At 44.7% G+C, this 24970-nt stretch overlaps 1 protein-coding gene across 1 annotated transcript in view; it reads left to right on the forward strand.

The window, feature by feature from the left end:
• STK24 (serine/threonine kinase 24) overlaps nt 1–24513 on the forward strand; it is a 107648-nt gene extending 83135 nt beyond the window's left edge. Inside the window, exons 4-11 of the mRNA XM_084880264.1 lie at nt 2244–2352; nt 2637–2794; nt 10779–10964; nt 13361–13506; nt 14840–14969; nt 16147–16215; nt 17467–17603; nt 21692–24513. Coding sequence (XP_084736390.1) covers nt 2244–2352; nt 2637–2794; nt 10779–10964; nt 13361–13506; nt 14840–14969; nt 16147–16215; nt 17467–17603; nt 21692–21728 — 972 coding nt within the window. The 3' untranslated portion in view covers nt 21729–24513. The remainder of the gene's footprint in view (nt 1–2243; nt 2353–2636; nt 2795–10778; nt 10965–13360; nt 13507–14839; nt 14970–16146; nt 16216–17466; nt 17604–21691) is intronic.
• Nucleotides 24514–24970: the final 457 nt, after the last annotated feature.

Below are 24970 nucleotides of genomic sequence, written 5' to 3' on the forward strand. Positions count from 1 at the left end.
TGAGAACTTAGCTCAACCTTGTCTTACCACTAGCGAGGATTTCTGTCATGGAGAAAGCAACTGAATAATACCACTTATAGTGTGTTTTGACACCAAGGACATCCACTTCACTCCCCAGATAAAGAATAAGTCATTGGGGTTGGTGTGTAGGCCAGATGTAAAAGGGCCAGTTCTCAGTGATCCAGGAAGAGATTTTTCTATTAGTTTTACTGAACTCTTCTTATCTCTCCTAGCTGATGACACCAGGCTGCTCTGCTGTTTCTTTCCAGAGACTGGGTAATGATAGGAGGGAGGTTGACATTAAGCCCCAGCCTAGCCCCATGTTGCTAATGCTCTGTGTGGAGAGGAGGAGGGCGTGGACTTGCACTCTGTGATAGGACTTTGAACAACTGTGTTCCGGTGGCATGAATAAGAGCAAACACACCAGCATCTCTGCCCTTCTCTTACCCCTGGGTTTTGAGAAAAGTGGCTTTTCCTCATTTTGAGTGCTAAAACTTGTATTTTCTATGAACACTCAAAAGTAGATGTGGAGAAGGCAGACAGACAGGGTTTCCAGATTGTGTCTTTGGAACAGTAGTCTCAACGTGTGTTTCTTGAAAAGAAGACTCTTGGGGTCCGATAGCTGGGAACAGTTAGGTTCTGTGGAACAAAGTGTGTGACCTGTTGCCTCAGTCGGAGGTAACTTGGATAGTATCTGGATTAGCATTTGGAAAACTTCCTTGCAGGCTAGTTGGCCCAGGCAATGGGAGTTTCTCTGAGCATATACCACCAGTAAAACGACAGTGAGCGGCAAGTTGTCTCACACCTGAGGGCTGAGGTGAGGCACCAAGGAGCTGCTCCATTACAGGTGTGCCCTGCTGCCCCCCAGCCAGGATCCGAGGGGCCAACAGGATGAGAACCTCCCCTCCTCCACCCAGACTTTGTGGGTTTTGGGTAGACAGGTTGGGCCAGTGAGCAAGGCGGCACAGCTCGCTAGATGAGCCAGAAGATGGTTCCAGGCATGAGTACAGCTGTCATAAAGCAGAAAGGGGTCTTAAGTTCCCTGCTGCCACCACCCCAGCCAGGGCCTGACACACACCAAGGACTGCCTGTCTGAGAAAGTGTGCTGTCAGGCGGAACTCGACCTAACGAGGCGGCTCTTAGTTTTTATTCCTCGGGCTTTAAAGCATCTGTCTTTTTTAAAGCATGCTTGGTGATGTCCCAGGATTGTGTGGGCTAAGAAGTGTGGGTTTGGGTTATGATGCATTCATTGTCAAGTCTGAAGACCTAATTCTGAGGACTGTTGTTCAGATGAAAAGTTGATAGGCTATTAGAATTCTGCCCCTGCCCCGTCTGACAGGTCCATGACCAGCTCTTTTGAGGGTGTTCGGTGGTTTTGCTGAACTAATTATGTAATTATTTAGTTGTGGTTGAATTCCCACTCTGCCAGTGATGGTGGATCTACCCGATTTGAATTGAGCTTTAGAACCCATTTTTTTCCCCCTTTTGAAAAGGTCATATATATATATAGTTGACATTTCTTCCTTATACTTTATACATTTATCAATATCAAAGAGTCACTATAAATGTCTTTGAGTTTCTCAGAATAAAAGTTTTCAGAGGTAATTATTACCTCATTTGGGATAATATAATATGTTATTTTTGTTATATAACATATACATTTATAAAAATAAATAAAATGTAACAAAAAATCCCAGTCATTGGGATTAGCTGTTTTTCTCCAAGCTTTAAATTTTAGTTTAAAAAATTCTGGTGCAGGGGTATTCTCAGAAGCAGTGGGCTCCTGGGCCTTCTCTTTGGACCACTGTGCTTTGATTACTATTACCCAGCAGGTACTGGGAGTCTCGGGGCTTTTGCTTTCTGGACTAAAACCCTTTATGGCCCAATACAGTGGGGCTGTCCACAGACTTTCTCGCTGGCCCTACCCTACTTTAGTTTTTAGCCACCTGTGCTTCACTCAGCAAAGTCATTTTCTCTGTTTTATTGTTGTTTTGGGGCCCTTTAAGCAGGTTTTAATTTCCTAGACCAGTGGTTGGCAAACTGTGGCTCGAAAACTACATGCGACTCGAGCCACTGTTTGCCACTTTGTTGACTAATGAGTTTGCCAACCACTGGTTTAGACAAAATGCCTGTTTTGGAGTAGATTTTTATTATTGTCCATTTAACATGGGTATTAACTGTTTTATAATTTTAAATGTCTGAGAATCATATAAGTAACTTTAACACCTTTTTTTGTTTGTTAGTTAGAACCTGGGCCTTTAGATGAAACTCAGATTGCTACTATATTAAGAGAAATATTGAAAGGACTTGATTATTTGCATTCGGAGAAGAAAATTCACCGAGACATTAAAGGTAAGAAAGCATCTTGTTTTTATTCCGTCGAAAACCCAGGCGGATAGGACCATGCTGCAGAGGAAAGCTGTGCTTCTCTCCTCCGGGGGCTGTCCGTGTGATTCTCAGAGTCCCTGCAGCATGCCGGGGTGGGTGTGAGGGGCCAGCTCAGAAGCATAGCCTTGTTGCCTGTTCTTGTTGAGCACATGATCTCGCTGAGGGGAGGACGGAAACATTCCCAAAATGATAATGGACGGAGCAATACAGCAAATGATATCGAGAGGCATTTTGATTTTATTTTGCAGCTGCCAATGTTCTGCTCTCTGAACACGGAGAGGTGAAGCTGGCTGATTTTGGAGTGGCAGGCCAGCTGACGGATACCCAGATAAAAAGAAATACCTTCGTGGGCACCCCTTTCTGGATGGCACCTGAAGTTATCAAACAGTCAGCCTACGACTCAAAGGTAACAGCTGACACTTCACCATCGCTGGGCCCTCTTGCATTTTCACCTTAGAGCTCTTCCAGGGAGAGTGAAGCCTGGCACCTTGAAGTAGGTCATAAAGGTCCTTGCACCTTGGTTAAAAACAGGTTTCTTCCTTGCCTCCTGCTGTATCATGCAATCCCCTTTATTTACCCAGTCCACAGTCAGTGAGGTTTTCAGCGTAATGTCTGCTTGGTGGCGGCGCTGTGGAGCACTGAGAAAAGGGTGTTCGAAGGTGGGTGTGGAGGGACGGAGGATCAAGGTGGTGGCCAGGGTAAAGGCAGCGATGTGGGGTGTAGCCAATAGAGCGATGTGGGACATGGGTCCCCAGAGAGGCCCCGGGGCTGTTTGTCCATGGAAAATAGACGAGGCCTGAGTGGAGGGGGTGAAGGAAGAGGGCTGTGGACAGAACTCTGAATGATATTTAAGGGACAAGGACAGAAAGAGGATCCCACAAGAGAAACAGCCCACAAAAATGGAATAATGCTTTTAGAGGTTGCTACAGAACCTTCCTGTCAGTATTTTGAGTACCCAGTTAGGATGTTAACTCTCACAGGCTCCTAACCAGCACGTGGCAGAATTATAATTCCACTTTTCCAACCTCTCGCTTTTTTAATGCTAACCCGAGGACGTGCTGACTGATGTTAGAGGAGGGAGGAGGAGTAAGAAAGAGGGAGAGGGAGAAAGGAAAAGGCTGAAGGAGAAAGTAAGAGGCTGCCTGAGACCTTCTCCCTCGCGTCTTTCTCCCTAGTGCAGGGTCTCTGGGTGTTGCCAACGGCAGCCTCTGAGCATCAAGAGATTCCGCTGTGGGGCTTTGCCACCTTTGTTCCTGGCGTTCTTGCCAAGATCAAATGCTCTTACCTGATCAGTAGAAGTTGCAGCATTCTTTTTAGGTAGATTAACAAGTGCAAACTCACAGGGAATGCACACTTGGCTTGGGAGCTCAAGAAACTGTCACTGACCTTGAGTTACCTTTCCCTCTGGCTTAGTTAAAAGCTAAATCTTTCATTTGCTTGGATCATACCCAGTGGCTATTTTTTTAAAAAGATTTTTGTATTTTAAAAAAGTTTTTTATTGACTCATTACTGGGAACCATGTGTGAAAATACGCTTATGTGAAATTTGCTTCCCAGGTTTGTTGACCCAGGAGGTGTGGAAATTGCAGATAAGACTGATGTCTATTCCTGAGCCTTGGGACTTATCAGAAGTGGGGTTCCCGAGGCTGGGCCCTTAGGCATGATGTCACATATACCCTCATTAGTTGTGACTCTGGGCTAGCAGCTCTTCTTAAGAACAGTGTCTGACAAAGAGCCCTTTTCCGAGCTGGTTTGTGAAATATCCTTCCAGTGGCTGCCACCTCTCTGAGGCTTGCCTGAGCAGTTTATGTTCTTAGAGGGGCACCCTGCTTTCCTGATAACACAAACTTAACTCAGCTTCTTTTCAGTTCTCCCTTCCATTCTTCCTTGTGGGTGTTTTTCCTCCTGGTCTCTGTGTTACAGTTAAAGAGCTTAACACGCCGAAACCGGTTTGGCTCAATGGATAGAGCGTCAGCCTGCGGACTGAAAGGTCCCAGGTTCGATTCCGGTCAAGGGCATGTACTTAGGTTCTGGGCACATCCCCAGTAGGGGGTGTGCAAGAGGCAGCTGATTGATGAATCTCTCTCTTTCTTTTCTTTTTTTTTTTTTTTTTTAATATATTTTATTGATTTTTTTTTGCCCCCCTCCCTCCTTCCCACACATCCCCTCCCTCCCCAGAGTTATGTGTCAATTGGTTGTACTTATATGCATGTATAAAAGTCCTTCAGTTGATCTATTATCTCCTCCAGATCTTCCTCCCCTCCCCGCTGTAATTTGACAGTCTACTTGTTGATATACTGTCTCTATATCTATCTTTTGGTTCATCAGTTTATAATGTTCTTTATTATCCACAAATGAGTGAGGTCATGTGGTGTTTCTCTTTCATTGATTGGCTTATTTCACTCAGCATGATGTTCTCCAATTCCATCCAGGTTGCTGCAAATAATGAGAATTCCTTCTTTTTTATGGCAGCATAGTATTCCATTGTGTGAATCTCTCTCATCGATGTTTCTAACTCTCTATCCCTTTCTCTTCCTCTCTGTAAAAAATCAATAAAATGTATTTTTTTAAAAAAATGTTAAAAAAAAACAAAAACAGAGCTTAACAGATGCAGGGCAGCAGGTTCTGTTACATTAACATGGGAGCACACCACTCAACCACAGCCCCACTGAGAAGGAGTCCTTGGTCATTGGTAACAGTTATTCTGTGTTGTCACTTAGGGCCGTGCCACCTAGAACCGTCCACATAGGAAAGCATCTGTTCACAAATGTCTGCAGTGCAAAGCACTAGCTTCCATAGCTTCTGATTTAAACTCCTATTGAAATTCCAGTAAGATGGATCTGGACAAAGTCGGGCAGCACATGAAGAGATGCAAGCTGTTCCATTTGGGCGCACACACACGTACTGATTCACAAAGGAGGGTCAAGCTGGGAAGAAAAAGGATTTATCTGCCTCGCTAGCATCTTCATCTCACCAAACACCAAGGGGACTAAGTCTTAGTTTTACATATATATCTACACGCTTATTTAACACAACCAGTTCTTAAACCAGTGTCTTTGACCCTTTGTCATTTGTCTGGGCTGCTTAGGTGTTCTCTCTGTGATTGCACACGCAGGGCATTTTACTGTCCATCTCAGTTCTTAACTTGAGCTCAGTGTTACTAAGTCATCATAGCCCGTATGTCTGAAGAACCTTCATCGTAACTGTTATTGTTGTTATTAAGGGGATTTGGGGCAGCTTTGTTTGAGTAAGAAGTCCCCAGACTTTAAAGATGGTGCTGAGGCAGAAAACTCTGCTCTCCGACTAGGAAGCCTTTGCTTTCCTTGCTGGAGCAGGGTCTTGGACTGCAGAACTTACACACACCCTTCCTTCGTAAGGTTATTACGACGGTGTGTCAGGAAATGGGTTGGACTTGGGTAAAAACTTAGCCTGTTTCATGTCCTTTTCTCTGTACCCATTCATTCGATCTTCACTGTAGTTGTGCCCAGTGCTGTGCTAAATAATTTACATCTTCAGTGAGTAATGGCAGCACCGGGTGTCAGGTGCGCTAACAGGTAAGCAGGAGTGCGGGGGGCTGAGTGAGGGACTTCGGACGAGCTGAGCAGGGAGTCAGGGCTTTTCAGCCCCTCGAAGGTAAGGGCAGGGCATTTGGCCCAAGTCCACGGAGGAAAGGGCAGGACGTTTATATTTGGGTTGTACATTGTGGTGAAGAATGTGCTAGGGGATGAGGCCAGAGAATGTGACTTGCCTGTGAAACGACATCCTTAGACACTGAGAGGCCAGTGTCAGTATTCTCCTGTAAGTAACTCTTCCCATTCTGGTCTCAAAAGCAGTACATACTCTAATCTGGAAAAATACAGGGGAGAAAAGGAGACAAAAAGAGAACCATCTGTAGCCCTACCACCCAAGCACAAGCTACATCATTTTGGTATCCCGTCATCTCTGACATAACCATTGGCAGTCTGACCATGGTGAAGGTGGAGATGGGTGATGTACTGAAGGGAAAAGTAAAATGGTTAAAGATGAGGGAAAACACGGTGGTTGCTGGAGTCTGCAGTTGGCCCGTCCACCGCAGTGCAGGACTGGCCCTCCCCAACCTGATGCTGAGCCACCGGCCTCCCCGGCCTTCACAGGCCTTGTGAGGATCGGGATTTGCCCACAGACCTGCCGTCAGGAGCCTCGGAGGTGGGGGGAGGATGGGAGTGGAAACAGCACCCAACAGCAGGCTTTATTTTAGCACGTAGTCACCATGGCACCTTTTTGGATTCATCATATAATTGCTGTGTAGCGCAAGTGATCTTTACACCTCTAGATGCTGCTTATAAAAGTGTACCTAAATATTGCACCTAATTAAGTAAATCATTTATATTAAATCCATTTTGATCTATTTGTTGACTGTATAACTGTGATTTGGGTTTTCCAGGGTTTCCCACCTCTTCCTCTTGATTATAGAGTTGACTGTGGTTCCTTCTAGAATATTTTCTATGCACTATTTTTTATGCTACTTAAATTGCATTGTCTGCAGATTTGTAGCCAGCTTACTTCTACTTAAAGGTTGCAATGATTGGTATATTGCAGGGATTTAGACTATTGGATATTGGTACCCATTCAACCTGCAGCCCCATTGAGAAGAATCCTTGGTCATCAGCAACAGTTACTCTGTGTTGTCACTTAGGATTGTGCCACCTAGCACTGTTCATGTAGGAAAACGTCTGTTCACAAATGTCCACAGTGCAAAGCACAGCTTTTGACTTGAACTCACATTGAAAATCCTGTTGGTTTTCTTTTTTAAAATTTATTTTCTGTATTGATTAAGGCACTACATATGTGTTCTTGTTGTCGTGTGTGTGTTTGTGTGTGTGTCCGCCACTTCCTCACTAATTCCCTCGTACCCCTGGTGTCTGTGTTTCTGTGTTCGTTGGTTAGGCCTATATGCATGCATACAAGTCCTCCTCTTCTCCCCCCCCCCCCCCACACACACACACCTTCCCTCTGAGGTTTGATGGTCTCATCGATGCTTCTTTGTCTCTCTATCTGTTTTTGTTCATCCCTTTAAGTTATTCATTATATTCCACAAATGAGTGAGATCATGTGATATTTATCTTTCTCCAACTGACTGACTTCGCTTAGCATAATGCTCTTCAGGTCCACCCATGCTGTTGCAAATGGTAGAGGTTCCTTCCTTTTTGCCGCAGCATAGTATTCCATTGTGTAGATGTGCCAAAGTTTTTTAATCCACTCATCTGCTGATGGGCACTTAGGCTGTTCCCAAATCTTAGCTATTGTAAATTGTGCTGCTGTGAACATAGGGGTGTATATATCCTTTCTGATTGATGTTTCTAGTTTCTTTGGGTAACAAGTCTCTTCTTATACTTGAATTTAATTGCTTTGGAAACGTCTGTCCTTCCCCCACATAACATATTTTAAAACGTAGACACGTGTTGTACATCTGATGCCATATTTCCTAGGTACAGTCATAAGACAAACTCAGTTGCATGTATGATTCCCAGTCGGCGTCATCATTGTTGAATGCGTGGTTCTTCAGTAAGTGTATATGCCACATCAGCTTAGTCATTCTTACGGCTTAGTGTAAGTAAAGCTGCCATTGAATATTTTTTGGCAGCATATGCTATTTTCCAAATCTAAAATGTATTTATTTAGGATAGATTCCTAGAAGTGGAATTAATTGGTTTTAACAAGTTTGGATATTTTTATGGCTTTTGAAACATGATGCCAAATTGCTTGCTGTTTGTTCGAGTGCCAGTCAAGGTTTCCAAGTCAGTCAGGAGAGTGTTCGGTGTCTGCTGTCAGGAAGACTCTCGAGGAGCCCCCTACAGAAGTCCCAGGAGAGGGAGCTCTGAACTAAGCCAGGCAGGAGGGCTGATGGGGCGGCCCAGGGTTCCGAGATTCGGGAGCCACACACCCGGTACTTGGTGAGGTAGGAGGATAGAGAGAAGGGTCCCGAGAGCCTGGGATGGCACTCCAGCTCCTGGCTAGGCTGGCGGCCTTGGAGGTTGACATGTGCTTTGTCTTGACAAGGCTGTGCTGGCGACTCAGGGGAGCAGGTGAGGGATGCTCTGCGCTTCTCTGGAGGCTCGGCTGTGTAACACTGGAAGCTGGGATGCTGTTTCCTTGGTTAACGTTGGTTGGTCCATCCTGGCAGATGGAAGAGGTGCCAGGTCCTCAAAGTCTTGCTGCCTGTTTGGGTATTGTCTGGCATGGTGCCCAATAGCAAGCCCTTGGCCCACAGGGAAATGAGTTCCCACATATCTGTGACAGACTGCCAGCAGACACGCCACCGGCAGGGGCCTTCTAGCCGCAGTGGGTTTAGGTGGTACCGGTGCGGAGAGGTCTGGAGGCACATCATCTGGACAAAGTCCTGCATCCACACTCGGTGGGAGGCAGGCTGAGTAGCAGGCTTTGCCAACAGCAGCAGCTCTGGTGAAATCCAGGGGGGTGAAGTAGCAACGGATGGGACCATGCAGACTTTATTTAGGAAGGATCCTGTTGAGTAGAGGGGTTGCTGTGGCAGGAGAGTCGTGCTCTCTATCCTCGCTGCCTCCTCTCCTCATGCACTCTGCCCTCACTCCTGGTACCTGCACTTGAGGCAGGTCCTCCTGTCACTCCAGTTATGGGTGCTCACTGCAAGCACCCATCTTCCTCCTGGGAGAGAGGGACTCTGGAATAAGTCACATTTTTTCTGATTTTAAAAATAATACACATGTAAGATAAAGCAGAGTGCAGGTTGCAGATAGAAAGAAAACAGGCATATTGCTCCTGATACTGGTTCATCTAGACTAGTGGTCGGCAAACTCATTAGTCAACAGAGAGGCAAACCGCGGCTTGTGAGCCGCAGTTTGCCTACCACTGATCTACCTTTAGTAAAATGTACAAAGAATATAGAGCAGGCTTGCTTTTTCCTGCCTTTTCTGAGAACAGGAGAATATGAAATATGTGCTAGGCCTGGCATATATGTGCCAGGGAGATGGTAGTGAGGGTTTCTCATCCTCTCTAGGATTGCGGGAACATGGCTGATGAATCCTTTCCAGGTAGTTAAAGGTGGAAAATGTCTGGGTCCTGACCTGAATGGGGCTTCAGGCTTTCTATCTCCTTGCGACAGGGTGGGTGTGAGAGATGTATAGGCTCTCACTTAATTGCCTGGAGTTATGGTGGGTTTGCAGTGCAGTGACAAGAGCAGAGATAGCTGTAGTAAGACTGAGTATAGTGGAGGGCCTGGCCCCCCCATCCCCTGCAAGGCCACAAGCACGGGCTGGGCAAGGGGAGGATCAGGCATCTGGGCACTGGATGACCCCACATGGCACCCCCTAACTTCTTCCAGTAGTGAATCTAATCAAGCCTCCAGACTTAATGAGCCCACTGGGTATTTGACAGGAAATTCAGGAGTAGAACACATTTAATGACACCAGGAAGAAACCAGACAAATCCAGAATTGGTGCCTATTTCTTCCTCAAGTCAGTGACACTGGGGAGATGAGGGAGTGAACTGTTACAGGTTAAAGGAGCCTTAGGCCACCTAACAATCAGTTGTAGTATCCGTGCCTTGTTTGGATCCTGATTCAAATAAACCACGAAAAGACTTTTGAATAGTTGAGGAAATTATTACATGATGTTAAATTATTACATAATATTGAATTATTATATGATAAGGAGTTATTGTTAATTTTAAATATTGATAGTATTAAAAAGTCCTTAAATTGGTAAACTGAGGTATTCAAGGAAAATGTCATGATTTTTTTTTTAATCTGCTATATACTATGGTGAATAATAGCTAAAACTTACATTTAATGATTATTGAATTCATATGCTGGTAAATAGGGTGCATTGTACAAGTATTTTCCACTTCTTTGTATGTTTGAACATAAGTTCTGAATGCTGAGTTAGACACTTTGCATACCCACTTGTTGTTATTCCTGTTTTTAGATGAGCGAACTAGGCTCAGAGGATAGTCTAAAGTCATGAGACTGCTGGTAGTGCTAGCACTTAACTTGGAGCATTATGTTAGTCCTGAGCACTGCCTGACTGGCAAACACACCTCACTCCCCCATCTGCCCTCTCTGCCCTCCTCTGACTACCTCCTGCTGACTGCCTCAAGGGCCTCAGTTGACAGTGAATGCATTATACCCAACAGCAAGTGGAAGAGGAGTACTCGTAAAAGCCACCTTCAGTACAGAGATAAAAGCTGTTTTGTGTATTATTTTTTTCCTGTGCGTTTCTTATTTTGACATTAAACCAAAGGCTTATCTTTCAGTTAAAGATGTTCTCAAAACCTTAAAAGTTCATCGAGATGTATTCTCTCTCCCCCACCCCCTGAAGTGTTTTATTTGAATTGACTCCTGCTTGGTGGTTCTCTAAAGGTGCTTTTCTGTTGCAGGCAGATATCTGGTCCCTGGGCATCACAGCCATAGAGCTTGCAAAAGGGGAACCGCCTCATTCCGAGCTGCACCCCATGAAGGTTTTATTCCTCATTCCAAAGAACAACCCTCCGACGCTGGAAGGAAACTACAGCAAGCCCCTCAAGGAGTTTGTGGAGGCCTGTTTGAACAAGGAGCCGAGCTTTGTGAGTTTCAGACCAGAATGGCCCACATCTCTCCATGCGTGGCCTGACTTGGTCCAAATCCATCTTATTGGAATTTATTTTATCACTAATGTCAGCTGCCTTCACAGTCTCATTTGTTTTCTTTTTCTACACGGATATGATCGATTTCTTTGCATTGAAAATATGTTTTTATTGTTATTTTATCTTAAAGAATAAAATTTATTTTTTAGCATCTTATACCTCCTTGAGCTTGGAGACTATTCTCCTTAATATTATATGTGTAATAATACGTTTTTCATTTTATAGTGGTAGGTCAGGCTATAAATTATTAAGCTATTTTTAATAATCGCAAAGTCTGGCCTGAAAAATAATGGCAAAATAATTCTTAAAGTAAATGTTTTAAATTTCTTCTTGGCATATGTCAGGAAAGGAAGGCAAATAAAATATAAGTGAACCACCCACTTTGCCCAACCCCATTCTTTATGTTTGATGGTCTCTGGCAGAGCCATGTAGCAGTACCAACTACATAGCGTCAGCCTAATTTTCTCTCTGAATTAGGACATTATTTTGAAAGTTATGTGTATATTTTGGTGGTGTGTATAGCACCATATGTCCTTGTTTTGTCTATGAATTTTCCAGCAGGGTTAGCTGGAACCCCCCACTTCTGTTCATGATCTCTTATCTAAAAATGGGTGATTAGTTTTACAAGAGCACCGTGGTTTTCTAATATGATGCCAGTTTTGACAAGAGAATTGGATGGTGAGTGCAACCTATTCTGAGATCCTCAAGGGGTTGCATAGTACACCAACCATCAGTGGTGTGGTGCTGCTGTTCTCCATTGCCACAGTGCCCTGAAATTTACATCATGCTGTTCCAGTCACAAGGCACCAGCACCCAGAGTTACACCCACACACATCTATCTTCCCATTAAAGACGTACTTCCAGCCCAGCCGGTGTGCCTCAGTGGTTGAGTGTCGACCTATGAACCAGGAGGTCATGGTTTGATTCCTGGATAGGGCACATGCCCAAGTTGCAGGCTCTATCCCTTGAAGGGGTGTGCAAGAGACAGCCAATCGATGATTCTACCTCCCCCTCCCTTCCTCTCTGAAATCAATACAAATATATTTTAAAAAACAACAAAAACTCATACTTCCAGTATTGGCTTGCTTGCCAGTGTACATATCTTCACTTGGCCTTGACCCCAGTTGCACTGAGAAAAGGATGAGAAGCTGAGAATGCAAGCACTTCTGAGATGCTTGGAGTTTCACAGTCCCGTGGACAGGGAGTGAGAAATACCTGAGGTGACCCACGTTGTTCACAAGCTTAAATTTGAGAAACATGCCTGGCACTTGTTAGGAAAGCTTTAGAAATTCAGAGTAAGCGGTAGCTTAGTCTGACTTGTGTTGTTTGTGTATTCCTCCTGCCTGCTCCAATTCGGGCTTCACTCAGCTGCCTTGGGAAGCATGTTCCCTGTAATTGGTTTTGCCAACCTCAAGGGCAGAGCAGTTGGCCATGGTCAAAGCATGCTGTCTGGCTGTGGCTGTCCTGAGCCCAGGGCCTGGATGCAGTCCTCACTGGACCACAAGGACAGGGAAACAAGCATTTCTAAGTTGGGGCTGAATGACTAAGAACTCAGGTACTCTTTGAGCAACTAAGAAAAAGGGATCTCCTGATTCCTTTGAAGTTTCTTCTAGATGGATCCAAATGAACATGTTTCTTATTTTGGGGGATGGGGTCAAATATTAATATAGTAAGTTAACAAGGTAATACGAAACATGTTTTCTCTCTTGCCGGCATTTGCAATAAAATGTTTCATAGAACCTAGGAGGCATATTCTAGCTCTTTTGGATGATTTCTGTGAAATTCTTTGGAGCATTTTCTAGGTAAATTGGGTGGTTTTCTGAGAACTTAACATTAGATACTAAATGCTACTGTACACAGAGTCCCACCCACAGGTACTGAATGACTTATTCTTTGAATAGGTCTTAGGGGGAAAAACTTTGAAGTAGAACTTGCTTTTTTAGGTATTAATGTGGTTATTTGGCTTTTTTTTTTTTAAATCCTCACCTGAATATTTTTTCCATTGATTAATAGAGAGAATGGGAGGGAGGGAGAAACGGAGGGGGAGAGAGAGAGAGAGAGAGAAAGAGAGAGAGAGAGACATCAATTGATTGCCTCCCACAGGCGCCCCCACCGGGGCTAGGGAACCCACACCTGAGAAGTATGTGCCCTTGACTGGGAATTGAACCCATGACCCTTTGGTGTAAGGGCCGACACTGTAATCCCTGAGCCAAACCAGCCAAGGCTGTTTGGCCTTTTGAGGCAGAAGTCTAACCTTTGGAGTAGAATCAAGTGGAATGCAGGGACTTCATCTCATGCTTTTTCTCTTTTTCATTGTTTGGTGGTTTGTTTCCCAGAGACCTACTGCAAAGGAGTTACTGAAACACAAGTTTATAATACGCAATGCGAAGAAAACATCATACCTGACGGAGCTAATCGACAGGTACAAGCGGTGGAAGGCGGAACAGAGCCATGAAGACTCCAGCTCAGAAGACTCTGACACGTAAGTCTCCCCATCCGAGTCGTTCGAGCGTGTGCGAGCCAGAGCATGCACCCCTGGCTGTGCGCTCCTGACTGTGCTGTGCCCGAGAGTGCTGTGTTCAGTCTAGTCTTCTCTTTGGGGTGGGCTTTGGGTTCCTTTCCTTTTATGTTTTCCTAAAGACAATCCAGGTTGATGGTTCTCCTCGTGTTACGGAGTTTTCCTGCATAAAGCCTGAGTGATAAAACTGCGTAAATGGAACACTGATCAGATGAAACTGCTTTAAATACATTTTTAAGAAGATACGAATGTATGTTTTTGTGATCCTGTGTTGTGTCTGGTAGAGGCTTCGCACTGCACCAGGAAGCTACTAAAAACCGGTGTCCAGTTAAGCACCTAGGAATTCCGTTAGCTGAGGATGAATTGGGTGGAGGGCCATTTCAGGGGAAAGCTGGGCTTATGGCTCTGACATAAAGGGGAAAGGAATCCGAATGTCTGGGGACGAGAACAAGTGTTTTCTGAAGGTCTTCAGGCAATTCCATTATAAAGCCAGCAGCGAGAACCACGGATCAGGAGTTGTTGAGCTCTAGACGTTGAGAAATGAGGGTGGGAGCACTGGGGATGGAAAGATGAAGGGTGGCGTCTGGCCATGGCTTTGGGGAAAGGAGGCGGCGGTCCAGACTTCGGCATGTGGCAGGTGCCGCTGAAATGACACAGGAAAAGATCGGGGGGGAGAAACCGAGTTTGTGTGGGACGTGTTCAAGTTGCTGATAGGATGCCAGAGAGGGTGTGTCCAGTTGAGAGTGGCATTGAGGCTTGAGTTTGGGAGAGATGTCTTGGCAGATGGTACAGATTTAGAGTCACTGGGGTCATTGGAGCCAGGAGAACACATGGTGTCCTTCCCAGCATGTCTGCAGAGTGAGAAGGGCCCTGCGGCCCAGCACCAAATCTTAGGAACTGCCAGCATAAAGGCTGAGCCTGTCAATGACATGGGTCAGAAGAACTTCAGTCTATCCCATTTGGGAAGATATGCTGCTTTCATTTGAGGAGGATGGGGGAGCGGGAAGTGTGGATGCAGCAGGTGTTGTGGGAAGTTGTGGGGATCACACTGTGATGGTCTCTCTTCTCTGAGTCGGGAGGCAGGCTTGTCTTATGAAGCCCAAGAGTGACTGGAAGTGAGTGTCACAGTTGGGGAAGGGGAAGAGTGGAATTGCTGTGGGGGGTGAGGGTGAGACGGAGAAGGCATACGCGGGAAGCTGGGCAGCCTAAGTGCTCAGTTGGGGTTTGAGAGGCCACCTGTGGGGTCTTAGCCCCCCAGAGCAGCTCATCACGGGTTCTCCTGGATTTCTGTGTTAAGGGAAACGGACACGGACGGTCAAGCATCTGGAGGCAGCGACTCTAGCGACTGGATCTTCACGATCCGAGAGAAAGATCCAAAGAGTCTTGAGAATGGAACTCTTCAGCCATCGGATTTTGACAGAAATAAGGTATGTTTGTTGGTATGAGAGGGACCAACACTTGTCACCAGTCAGCAGCATTTTCAGTCCCTTTCTGTCAGGGTGAGGTGGCTCCTCATGGCGGCCTGCTTTGGAGTTTTGCTGACAGTGAATTGGCAGGAGATTTTGTTCGGCTGATTACTCAAAGTCAGACCTACAATGCTGACTTCTGCTCTCTGTAGGCCTGCCCTTCTGTGGGATCAGCATTTCCTGATGCTTGAATATACAGTGGGAATTACGGGGTGTGGGATTAGGTGAAGTTTGAAATGACTTTCTAGCTCTCTTGACACAACTGTCCTTATTTTGCATATATGGTTATTCATGTTCTCTACTAGAATTTTGGGATTAAGTTTTATTAAAAGTCATTAAAACCACAGTAGCATATCACCTCAGACTTGTAAAATAACTATATTCAACAAACAAGTGCTGGTAAGGATGTAGAGAAAAGGGAACCCTCCTGCACTGATGGTGGGAATGCAAACTGCAGCCACTGTGGAGGTTTCTCAAAAAATTAAAATAGAACTACCATAAGATCTAGTAGTTCCACTTCTGAGTATTTATCTGAAGAAATCCAAAACACTAATTTGAAAGAATATATGTATGCCTATATTCATTGCAGCATTATTTACAATAGGCAAGATATGAAAGCAACTTCGTGGCCATCAGTAGGTAAATGGATAAAGATGTGGTACATATATACAATGGACTATATTACTAAGTCATAAGAAAAGAATGAAATCTTACCACTTGTGACAATATGGATGGACCTAGAGGGTATTTATGCTAAATTAAATAAGTCAGACAGAGAAAGACAAACACCATATGATTTCACTTACATGTGGAATCTAAAAATAAATAAATGAACAAAAGAGAAACAAATTCATTGAACAATCTGATGGTTGCCAGATAGAAGAAGGGCTGGAGGACTGAGTGAAAAGGTGAAGGGATCAAGAAGTACAAATTGGAAGAACTAATAGTCCCGGGGTGGAGAGCACATAGGAAATATAGTCACTCATGTATTTGCTGTGGATGGTGTCAGGTGGGTGCTAGACTTTTCCAGGGGAGCACTTCATAAATTACATTATACTTGGGTAGCACCTGTCTGTAGTTTATTGAATTTTTGTAAATGTCAAATATTTCTAATTACTTTTTTTTTTTCTTCCTCAAGATGAAAGACATCCCAAAGAGGCCTTTCTCTCAGTGTTTATCTACAATTATTTCTCCTCTATTTGCAGAGGTAAGATGCCCAGCTGACTTGGGGGGAGGGGGGGGATGAGAAGGGAGAGGAAGCAGGGGGAGTATTACCAGTGGAATCTGGGAGGTGAGGACTTCAGGAAGTGCAGGCCGATGCTCTAACCATTGGGCAATGCTGGCCAGGGCCCATTTCCTTCTTTTGTATGATGTTTGGAAGATTGGTCCTACTGGTTGTCTAGATGTTCCCTTCCTTTCCTGTGACCCTGCTGTTGTCACTTCTCCAGGATCAAACAGGTGATTAGGGAAAACGGGGTGTATTCTCTCATTTGTCTGAAGCTGTTATGGGGCACTTTGAAGAAACTATTCTGAAGTCATTATTCAGAATTAATGAATTAATCCTGGAGGTAATGATTTTTTTTCTGGCTAACCTAAAGGCCAGGCTTCCCAGGTGTTCTGTATGATCTTTTCCCCGGGAGAAGGAGAAACCACTGTTTGCAGAATGACACTGATGCGGGGAATGGTAGCATGCGTTCATACGAGCTGGAAAAGCCAAAGCTGTTTTGAAAATTGTTCATTAAAGATGAAATTGAGGAGGGGACTCCTGACGAGGAGGCCATGTTTTTTCTCTGCTGCTGCCACCTGGAGCCTGCACTGAGGGCTCTCAGTCCTGCCCTTGGCAGCGTCTTGCCCTGAGTAGCTCACCCTTTTGCATTGCACGTTTTGCCGCATTTCTGAAAGACTGAATTGACCTTACATTGAAGAAGGAGCCTGCAAACTGTATAATGGTTCTCATGGGAGCAGAGGTGCCAGGAGGGGCATACAGATCCCCGAATTTAGAGCTGGCACTTAGTTACATGAACTAGAATATTTTGAGAGAAGAGGTCCAAAATAGTTTGTCAGCATCTTAGAACCAACCCATCAACTGTAGTAAGCTTTAGATTAGATAGCCCCGGTGGAAACTAGCACTGATAATTTTGAAATTTTCTGGAATAAGATTGGGTTGAAATGGAAAAAAGAAAACGGGACAGCCTATCATGAACAGATTGGAAAAGGTGCACAGGACGCTAATGCTAGTGCAGGTAGGGGCTCAGATCTGACTGATGACCTTTCTGTACAGTGTTTTTGGCACTCAAACACTTCATTGAGAGGAATGGGGAGTGGCTGTGCTGGGTCCCTGCCAGGACTCGTGTGGCTGGAGCCATTGTGGTCCACACGTCGTGTTATCCTCTAGAACAGATGCTCCTTGGCTTCTGTCCTCAGGTGTGTCATGCTGTTCATGTTTGTGTCTTTTAAGTTGAAGGAGAAGAGCCAGGCATGTGGTGGCAACATGGGGTCCATAGAAGAACTGCGAGGGGCCATCTACCTGGCGGAAGAGGCGTGCCCCGGGATCTCGGACACCATGGTGGCCCAGCTTGTGCAGCGGCTCCAGAGGTAACTGCCACCAGCCTGCAGCGAGGACTCTGCCGCTGGGCAGGAGAGCCCCCGGAGGTCGCTCCACGCTTGCCCTGTGGCTTCCCTAGGCTGGCGTGGGACCCCTTGAAAGGGAGGGACTGCTCTGCTACCCTCCCTTTGCCAGCGTGGCACCTTGTTCTTAGTCTTTTCTGTTACATTCTTGTTCTCAGTTCTGAAAATCATGTACACGAAGGACACAAATCTGGAAATGACTGGGAAGGACCACAGGACTTCGTGGCACATAAATATCTGTCTGCTCTAATGATGCAGCATAGTTATACAGTCCTTAGCCATATGTTGGTAATTCTCCATTAGGGTTTAGAGTCAAATGTCCAAAAATTCCAGAAGTTTGGGCTTGGCGAGTGCAGTGAGAATGGATGCGGTCTGTGATTTTCCTTGGGTGGCTGGTTTTCTATTTGGCCTCTTGTCCTGACCTGTGTGCACCGACCGACCTGCGGGGTGCTCCCTGCGCCCACCAGTGGCCCCGAGTGCCGGCGAGGATAGTGATCTGCGTCTCCCTACCCACTCTCTTGAACTTTTTTTTAAGAGTCTCCTGTGGAGGAGGTCACTCAGACTGCCCTGGCCCCCAGCGTAAGTACAGTCATTTGGGGGAGTTTAGAGATAACGGAGGTGAGCTGTCCAGCAGCTCTGTGGCTCCATCTCTCTGCCACGCCCCAAACCTTCAACACTCCTGAGCATAAGTCATGTCACTGCTTTGACATCCACCTTCCAGGTGACTTTTCCAGGCTCCTCAGTCACTTCCAAATGATGGCAGGGCTGGTGACAATCAGGGGCCTTGCAGGTCTCTTCTGAGGGGTCAGCTTTTCAGTACGTAAAAAAGTTTGGGGTGTGTGGGTCCCCTTGGCCACTTCTTAGGCGTGATGGAAGGAGCCACCTGATGTCCTGTGAAGAGTCCCTCTAAAGGGGGGCATCCAGAGAAAACCTTAATTCTGACCCTGCAAGTGCATTCTTCTAACTCTCCTGTTCCTTTGTCAAAGACACCCCGACTTTCTAACTTGCTCTAAAGTGTAGGCTAGAGAATTAAGACTTTACTTGGCCACCTTCGATTTTGAGGCAATAGGCAGAATTGTTATCTCTGCCCCCGTTCCCTTTGATATTAATGAATGACAGAAATAAAGGAAAACAGAATAAAGAGGTTCCTTTATCCTCACACAAGCACTGTTGTTCCCATGTCTGTGGACATCTATCCACTGTGTGTGTGCGGGTAATTTCTAACATTCATCGAATGTTTTATCGTAGCATCCCATAAGCTTTTCTCCTTTCCTGTATAATAAAAGCACAGTATGCAGACTGTTCCCTCCACCGGAGTTCATCTGGGAGGTTAACCAGGGCGTGGGGCTGGCGGGAGGAAGGGAGGGAGTGCTTGGCCCCGGAGGCCGGGAGGCCGGCAGCCGGCAGCTGCTAGGGACCCGCCAGTACGAGGATTTTGTGTGCTGGACCTCGTGTTACTTAATAATGGTCCGTTTTTCTTAATTTCAACAAGAAATTATCACTTAATTTCAACAAGAAAGTATCACTTCCCAGCTCATTTTAGTGACATTTACTTCTGATTTAAAAAACACCTTTAAATCTTGAACAGATGGAACTAACCCAGAAACCAGTGCCATTATCTTGTTTTGGGTTTTGTTTTCTGCTTTTGTAGAGTCACTTTTTAGGACTGATATTTTCCACATTGTCTCAAATTGCTTGAAATTGTAAGTGATTTATATACGTGACTTGATTTCCCTGCAGCTGCAGGGTTCGGGTGGTGGCCTGTGTGTTTAATTGGTTTTTCTCAGTTCTCCTTTCTTTAGTTGCTAATATGAGCTAATCTGTACCAGTGCTATCTAATAGAAAGATAATGTGAGCTATACAGAATTTAAATTTTTCTAGTAGCCACATTAAAAAAAAGTGAAAAAAAATTGTAAAGTCCTGGCCAGGTGGCTCAGTTGGCTGGCATGTCCTCCTGTACAGCGAAAGGTCGCAGGTTTGATTCCAGGTTGCTGGTTCAGTCCCTTGTTGGGGTTCATAAGGGAGGCAACTGATCAATGTTCCTCTTCCTTTCCCCCTCCCTCTCTCTACTAGTAAAATCAATTCGAAAAACATATCCTCAGGTGAGGATTCAAAAAAAGTAAAAAAAGGAGCAAGCGAAATTAGTTTTTAAGATATGTTTTTTAACCTATTGCATCCAAAATCTCATTTTAATATGTAATCAATATTAGCAGCATAAGTGAGGTATTTCACATTTGTTTCAGTACTAAGTTTCACGTTTCACACACATCCTTTCAGGCGCTCAGCAGCCATATATAACTGCAAATATAACTGCCCACTGTCCACATTGTGCTTGAATTTTACTTTCCAGTGATGCCTAGATGTGCCGAGTCAGCATTCTTTTTCTTCCCTGGACCGTTCTTGCTTGTGTCTCTTTCCTTCGTGGTGTGTGAATCCTGTCTTCTCCTCAGTCATCAGGTGACCCTGCTCCTGGGGTCCTTATTTGCTTCCCCCAGGCCTTGGCTGCTACTGTCCATTTACTCCTCCTGGGATCCCCAAGCTCCTCCTGTGTCCCTCACCTAGATGCCGCCAAACCACAGAGGCCCTTGCTCATGCCTCATACTTTATTCCCAGGTGCTTTAGTCAGTGGATTACCTCAAAAATGAGAACTGGCCCGGCTGGTGTGGCTCAGTGGTTGAGTATCAGCCTATGAACCAGGATGTCACAGTTCAATTCTAGTTAAGGGCACATGTCCAGGTTGTGGGCTCAACCCCCAGTGTGGGGCGTGCAGAAGGCAGCCAGTCAAGGATTCTCTCTCACCATTGATGTTTTTTTTTTCTCTCTCTCCCTCGCCCTTCTTCTCTGAAATCAATAAAAATATATTTAAAAACAAATAAACAAACAAAAAAAGAACCACCTTTCTAAAGCATTTCAAAGGCTTCCTGTAGGTTTTAGTTAACATGCGGATCCTTTGTGTGGATCCACTCCTCCCAGAACTTCGGCATTTATGTTTCTTGAAAAGTGAGCCTTACGATCTGTGGCTAAAGCATGCCTTTCAGGAGGAATTGTGGGAGCACTTGTTCTCTGGCAGAGTGCCGAGGATTATAAATGCCTGGGAAGAGGAACTCGAGGTTGGAATACTTACGAAAGTCCTGTTAAACAGGTCCTCAGTCATCTGCTGTGACTGAGTCCGTTTTGAGGTGTCTGGGGGAATCCTGACCATGAGGGGACCTCGCACTCTTTTTTATATTCCAAAGCAAGACAATACTGTGGGATTGTTGGAAAATAGAAGAAAGTGTACATGATCCCACCACTCTAGCCCGTTATCATTTTTGGTGCATTGCCTTCCATTATTATAATGTGTCTTGAACTTACGGATTTTTTACATTTCTGAAAAGTATAGTGCTCACATACTTTTTTGGGCATTCTTTTGTGTTTGGGATAAACAAGTTGTAAAACTGTACTATTTTGTGCATTTATTGACTTGCGTATAGGTTTCATTGCTTAAATATAATTACAATTTCTAATATGTTCCTTTATTCAGCCACTTTATTTACTTAACCATTTCTCTGTTGTTGGACATCAGATTGCTTCCTAATTATTGTAATTACAAAAAACCTCGGAGACCATTTCAGGAAGTAGGTTACCTGAGCAAGCCTCAGCTTTTTTTGCACTGGCCTTCAAACCAGCCATGTTTGTGCTTTCCTGGAATCTTACTCTGTCCTTGGTTAATACCGATTTTTCAATCTGATTATAAGAAAATGTGTATCATTTACTGTTTCAGTCATACGGTTTTCTCTCCTGGAAGGCTGAACCACATTCTTTCTTTTTATTACATTTAGTTCTTTTGTGGCTGAAATTAACTTACCTGAAAAATTTTTGTTGGGATCATGATTTTTGTTCATTTTTATGAATTCTTTATATAATAATCCACTGATAATTGCTCCATATTTTGATGACTTGGCAGTGTGTGAAGATTAATAGGACTTTAGTTATTGTTTGAATTTTTGCAAATTAATTTTTTAATTTTGAGGAATGACATTTGTTTACTTCTATTTCTCTCTGTTTTTTCCTAGATACTCACTAAGTGGTGGAGGAACTTCGTCCCACTGAACTTCCTTTGGCATTTGGGGTTTTGTTTTTCCTTTCTTCTTCATCCTGCTCCTTTTAAACAGTCAATGAAAGCCTTTGCTGACTCCGCTGAAGAGCTGCACCGAGGGCTGGCCCCGCCGAGGCGGCCCCAACAGGCCTCCGCGTCCTTCCTCGCCGGCCTCGGCCGGAGAAGTCTAGATGTGGGGGAGGGTCAGCTCCTTCCAGCGACCATTTATTTTATTATTCTTTTTAATTTTAACCATAGTGCACATATCAAGGAAAGTGTCTTCAGAAACAAATACAAACCCTGAAATGTATATTTGGGAATATGATAAGGCAACTGAAGAAATGAACCTCAGGTATCCTGCTTTAAGTTGTGCTCCCCCCTCCCTCCCCGGGAGAAGGAGAATCGCTCTGGTGGCTCAGTGTACAGATTTGTATATAGTGTCATTTTTACGGAAACCCTTTTGGCGTGCATAAGGAATCACTGTGTACAAATTGGCCAAGTGCTTCTGTAGATAATGTCAGTGGAGTAAATATTTGACAGGCCATAACTTGAGTCTATTGCCTTGCCTTTATTACATGTAAATTTTGAATTATGTGACCAGTGATTTGGGTTTTATTTTATATTTGCAGGGTTTGCCATTAATAATAATTAATGCCCCCCTTAAGGAACACTCCTATTTGTACCTCAACAAATGCAAAATTTTCCTCGTTTGCCCTACAACCCTTTTGGTACACTTAGAAGTTGATTTCCTTTTTCATGGATGGTACTATTTCTTAGTGTTTTAAATTGGAACATATCTTGTGTCACAAAGCTTTAAATTATTATTTTAAGTTTCTCCCCGATGAAGTGCTCTCGTCTCACATTCGTTTGGAATCGTTCCACTGCCAGCGCCGCGCCAGCTGTCCGTCCTCCCATCTGATTCTGTTGCACCTGCAGTGAAGGCTGCATATCGTCTTTCCCATCTAAAATGTCTGGATGCTCACACAAATAAATTTTATAACACTTCCCTTGCATACTCTCTGAAACATGACTTGAGAGGGCAGCGCGCCTGTTGTGTGTGTGTGTGTGTGTGTGTGTGTGTGTGTGTGTGTGGTTGTGTGGTGAGATGAGGCATTTTAGAACGCTCCAGGAAGAAGTGCCCAAATTCAAAATGCTGGATGTTCAGGTCAGTTCCCTATGCAACTTTAAGAATTAGTCACTGAGAAGATAGGATTGAGTTGTGCTGATTTGTAAAATTGCGCGCTCTCTTCCCAGGGACCTCAGTTAAGGGTTATGTTGTTCTCCTACAGGAGCCTGTGTCTGCTAGCATGGCAGCCAGGTGCCTACCTTTCTTGGCTTGTGACAGGGTCTTGCTTGCCAATGGGGCATCAATCTCTGGGTTTGTGGTATGGGAATAGAGTTCTTACAGCAATTCGACTGTCTGAGGTATGCGTGGCCCTTTTATATTTTTTATATGAATGTCACCTCTTATTGGTGTGGCAGTTCTTGAGGGGAAGACAGGACTTTCAGAAGCAAGGGAGTTGCTGGGTAAACTGGGATGGAAGGTCAGGAGCCTGTCAGCCTAGCGCCCTGGAAGTTAGGACAGAGGCCCGAGTGAGAGGCGTTTGAATCCTAAAATTTTGTTTTTTAATTAGAATTAGATTTGGGTGAAATTTCTATAAAGGATACACTTTGGTTAGGGGACACAGAATTGAGTTGCTAATTCTTATTGTATGTGCTATTCTGCAGCAAGGATGTTAACTTGAACAGTAAATTTTGTGTTTCCTTTTTATGTTTCCAATAGTATTCTGTATGCGGGAGCTTTGATTTCCCATTGTGAGGCCTAAGCCAAAGATGAGTTTTGTTTATTACAGGAGAATCACTCAAAGATCGAGCAGTGTTCCCCCAAAGTGCTTGTCTGATTTTAAGATGGACAACCTAGGCAGCAGCTGACTTAAAGGTCCTAAAATTTGCCAGTCGACAGTGGCATATCAAGACGCCGAAGCCAATCTTAAATACGAGTAATGGTTAGTAGATAGTCTGCAATCACTAGATTATTATACACAATGCTATCTCCCAGGTAAAGTAGAAAACAACTCTTAGTTGATTGGAAGTATAGTCTGTTGATTAAGCTTCCTGGGAAAGATGTGGTTTAACTGAATGTTAAAAGTACATTCAGTCTCTTCTGAACCGTTACTTTCTGTAGCCACACAGACTCAGCTTGTTTTTAAGGACATCTTCTTTAGCCAGGGAGGCTAGCATTTGGGTGTCCACTGCAAGTCCTTTATTAAAGACAGATCAGGTACCGGAGCTACAAGGGAACCTGCCTCCGACCGTGTAGACTGCTGTTGGTGTTGAGCCAGACCTGGGAGCTCAGCACTCAGGATGGATTTACTAACACTCACTAAGTCTCTCCATGCCAAACCCCAGCAGCTAAGAGCTTATCCGTAGAGACTGCAGATGGTGGTGGCGCTCCCAGCGGGGGAGACGGTTTCTCACACAAGCACAGCTACCACCTTTTGGAAACCGAGGCAGGGGGCCGACCGTCTTGATGTAACCAAGTGCCACACACCTTCCGAATCTGACAGTTTCGTTCTCAAATTGGTCTTGTGGAGTGTCTAGTTCTTCATGTAAGCATTTGTACCTTTATTTTGGCAAAACATATGGTCTGTTTATAAGCGTTTTATATGTTCTTCCTTAAAAAATACGGCTTCTGTATTTCTGCTATAAAATATGGCAATAAATGGGGAGTGCTGCAAGGTGTGTTCTTAAGCACAGGTACTGTATCACGCAAGGGTCAATAAAGTTCACAGAAAACAATGATTTTTGTAAGTTTGTGTCTTATGTGTAGAGGGAATTGAGTGAACGCCTCTCCCCGAAATTCATATGTTGGAATCCTAATGCCCAGTGCGACGGCACTAGGAGGGAGGGATTGGGTCATGAGGATGGAGCCTTCCTGGTGCGATGAGTGTCCACAGAAGAGACCACAGAAACCCCTGGCCCTTCCACCATGTGAAGATGCGATGAGGCTGGCTGTGACCTAGGAAGGTGCTCAGCAGACACCGAGTCTGCCGGCACCTCGATCTTGGACTTCTCAGCCTTCAGAACTGTAAGCCCCCCTCGGCCTGTGGCATTTTTGTGACAGCCGGGATGGGCCAAGGACAGAGGGTGGCTCTGAAACTGTTCCTGGCAGCTTGGGGGCAGTGAATTGCCCATATGATTTGGACTTCGTTTTCTTTCATATTTTTATTGATTTTATTTTTAAAAATATATTTTA

The sequence above is a fragment of the Pipistrellus hanaki genome, assembly GCF_964339955.1.
Source record: "Pipistrellus hanaki genome assembly, chromosome: 3".
NCBI classification, from domain to species: domain Eukaryota; kingdom Metazoa; phylum Chordata; class Mammalia; order Chiroptera; family Vespertilionidae; genus Pipistrellus; species Pipistrellus hanaki.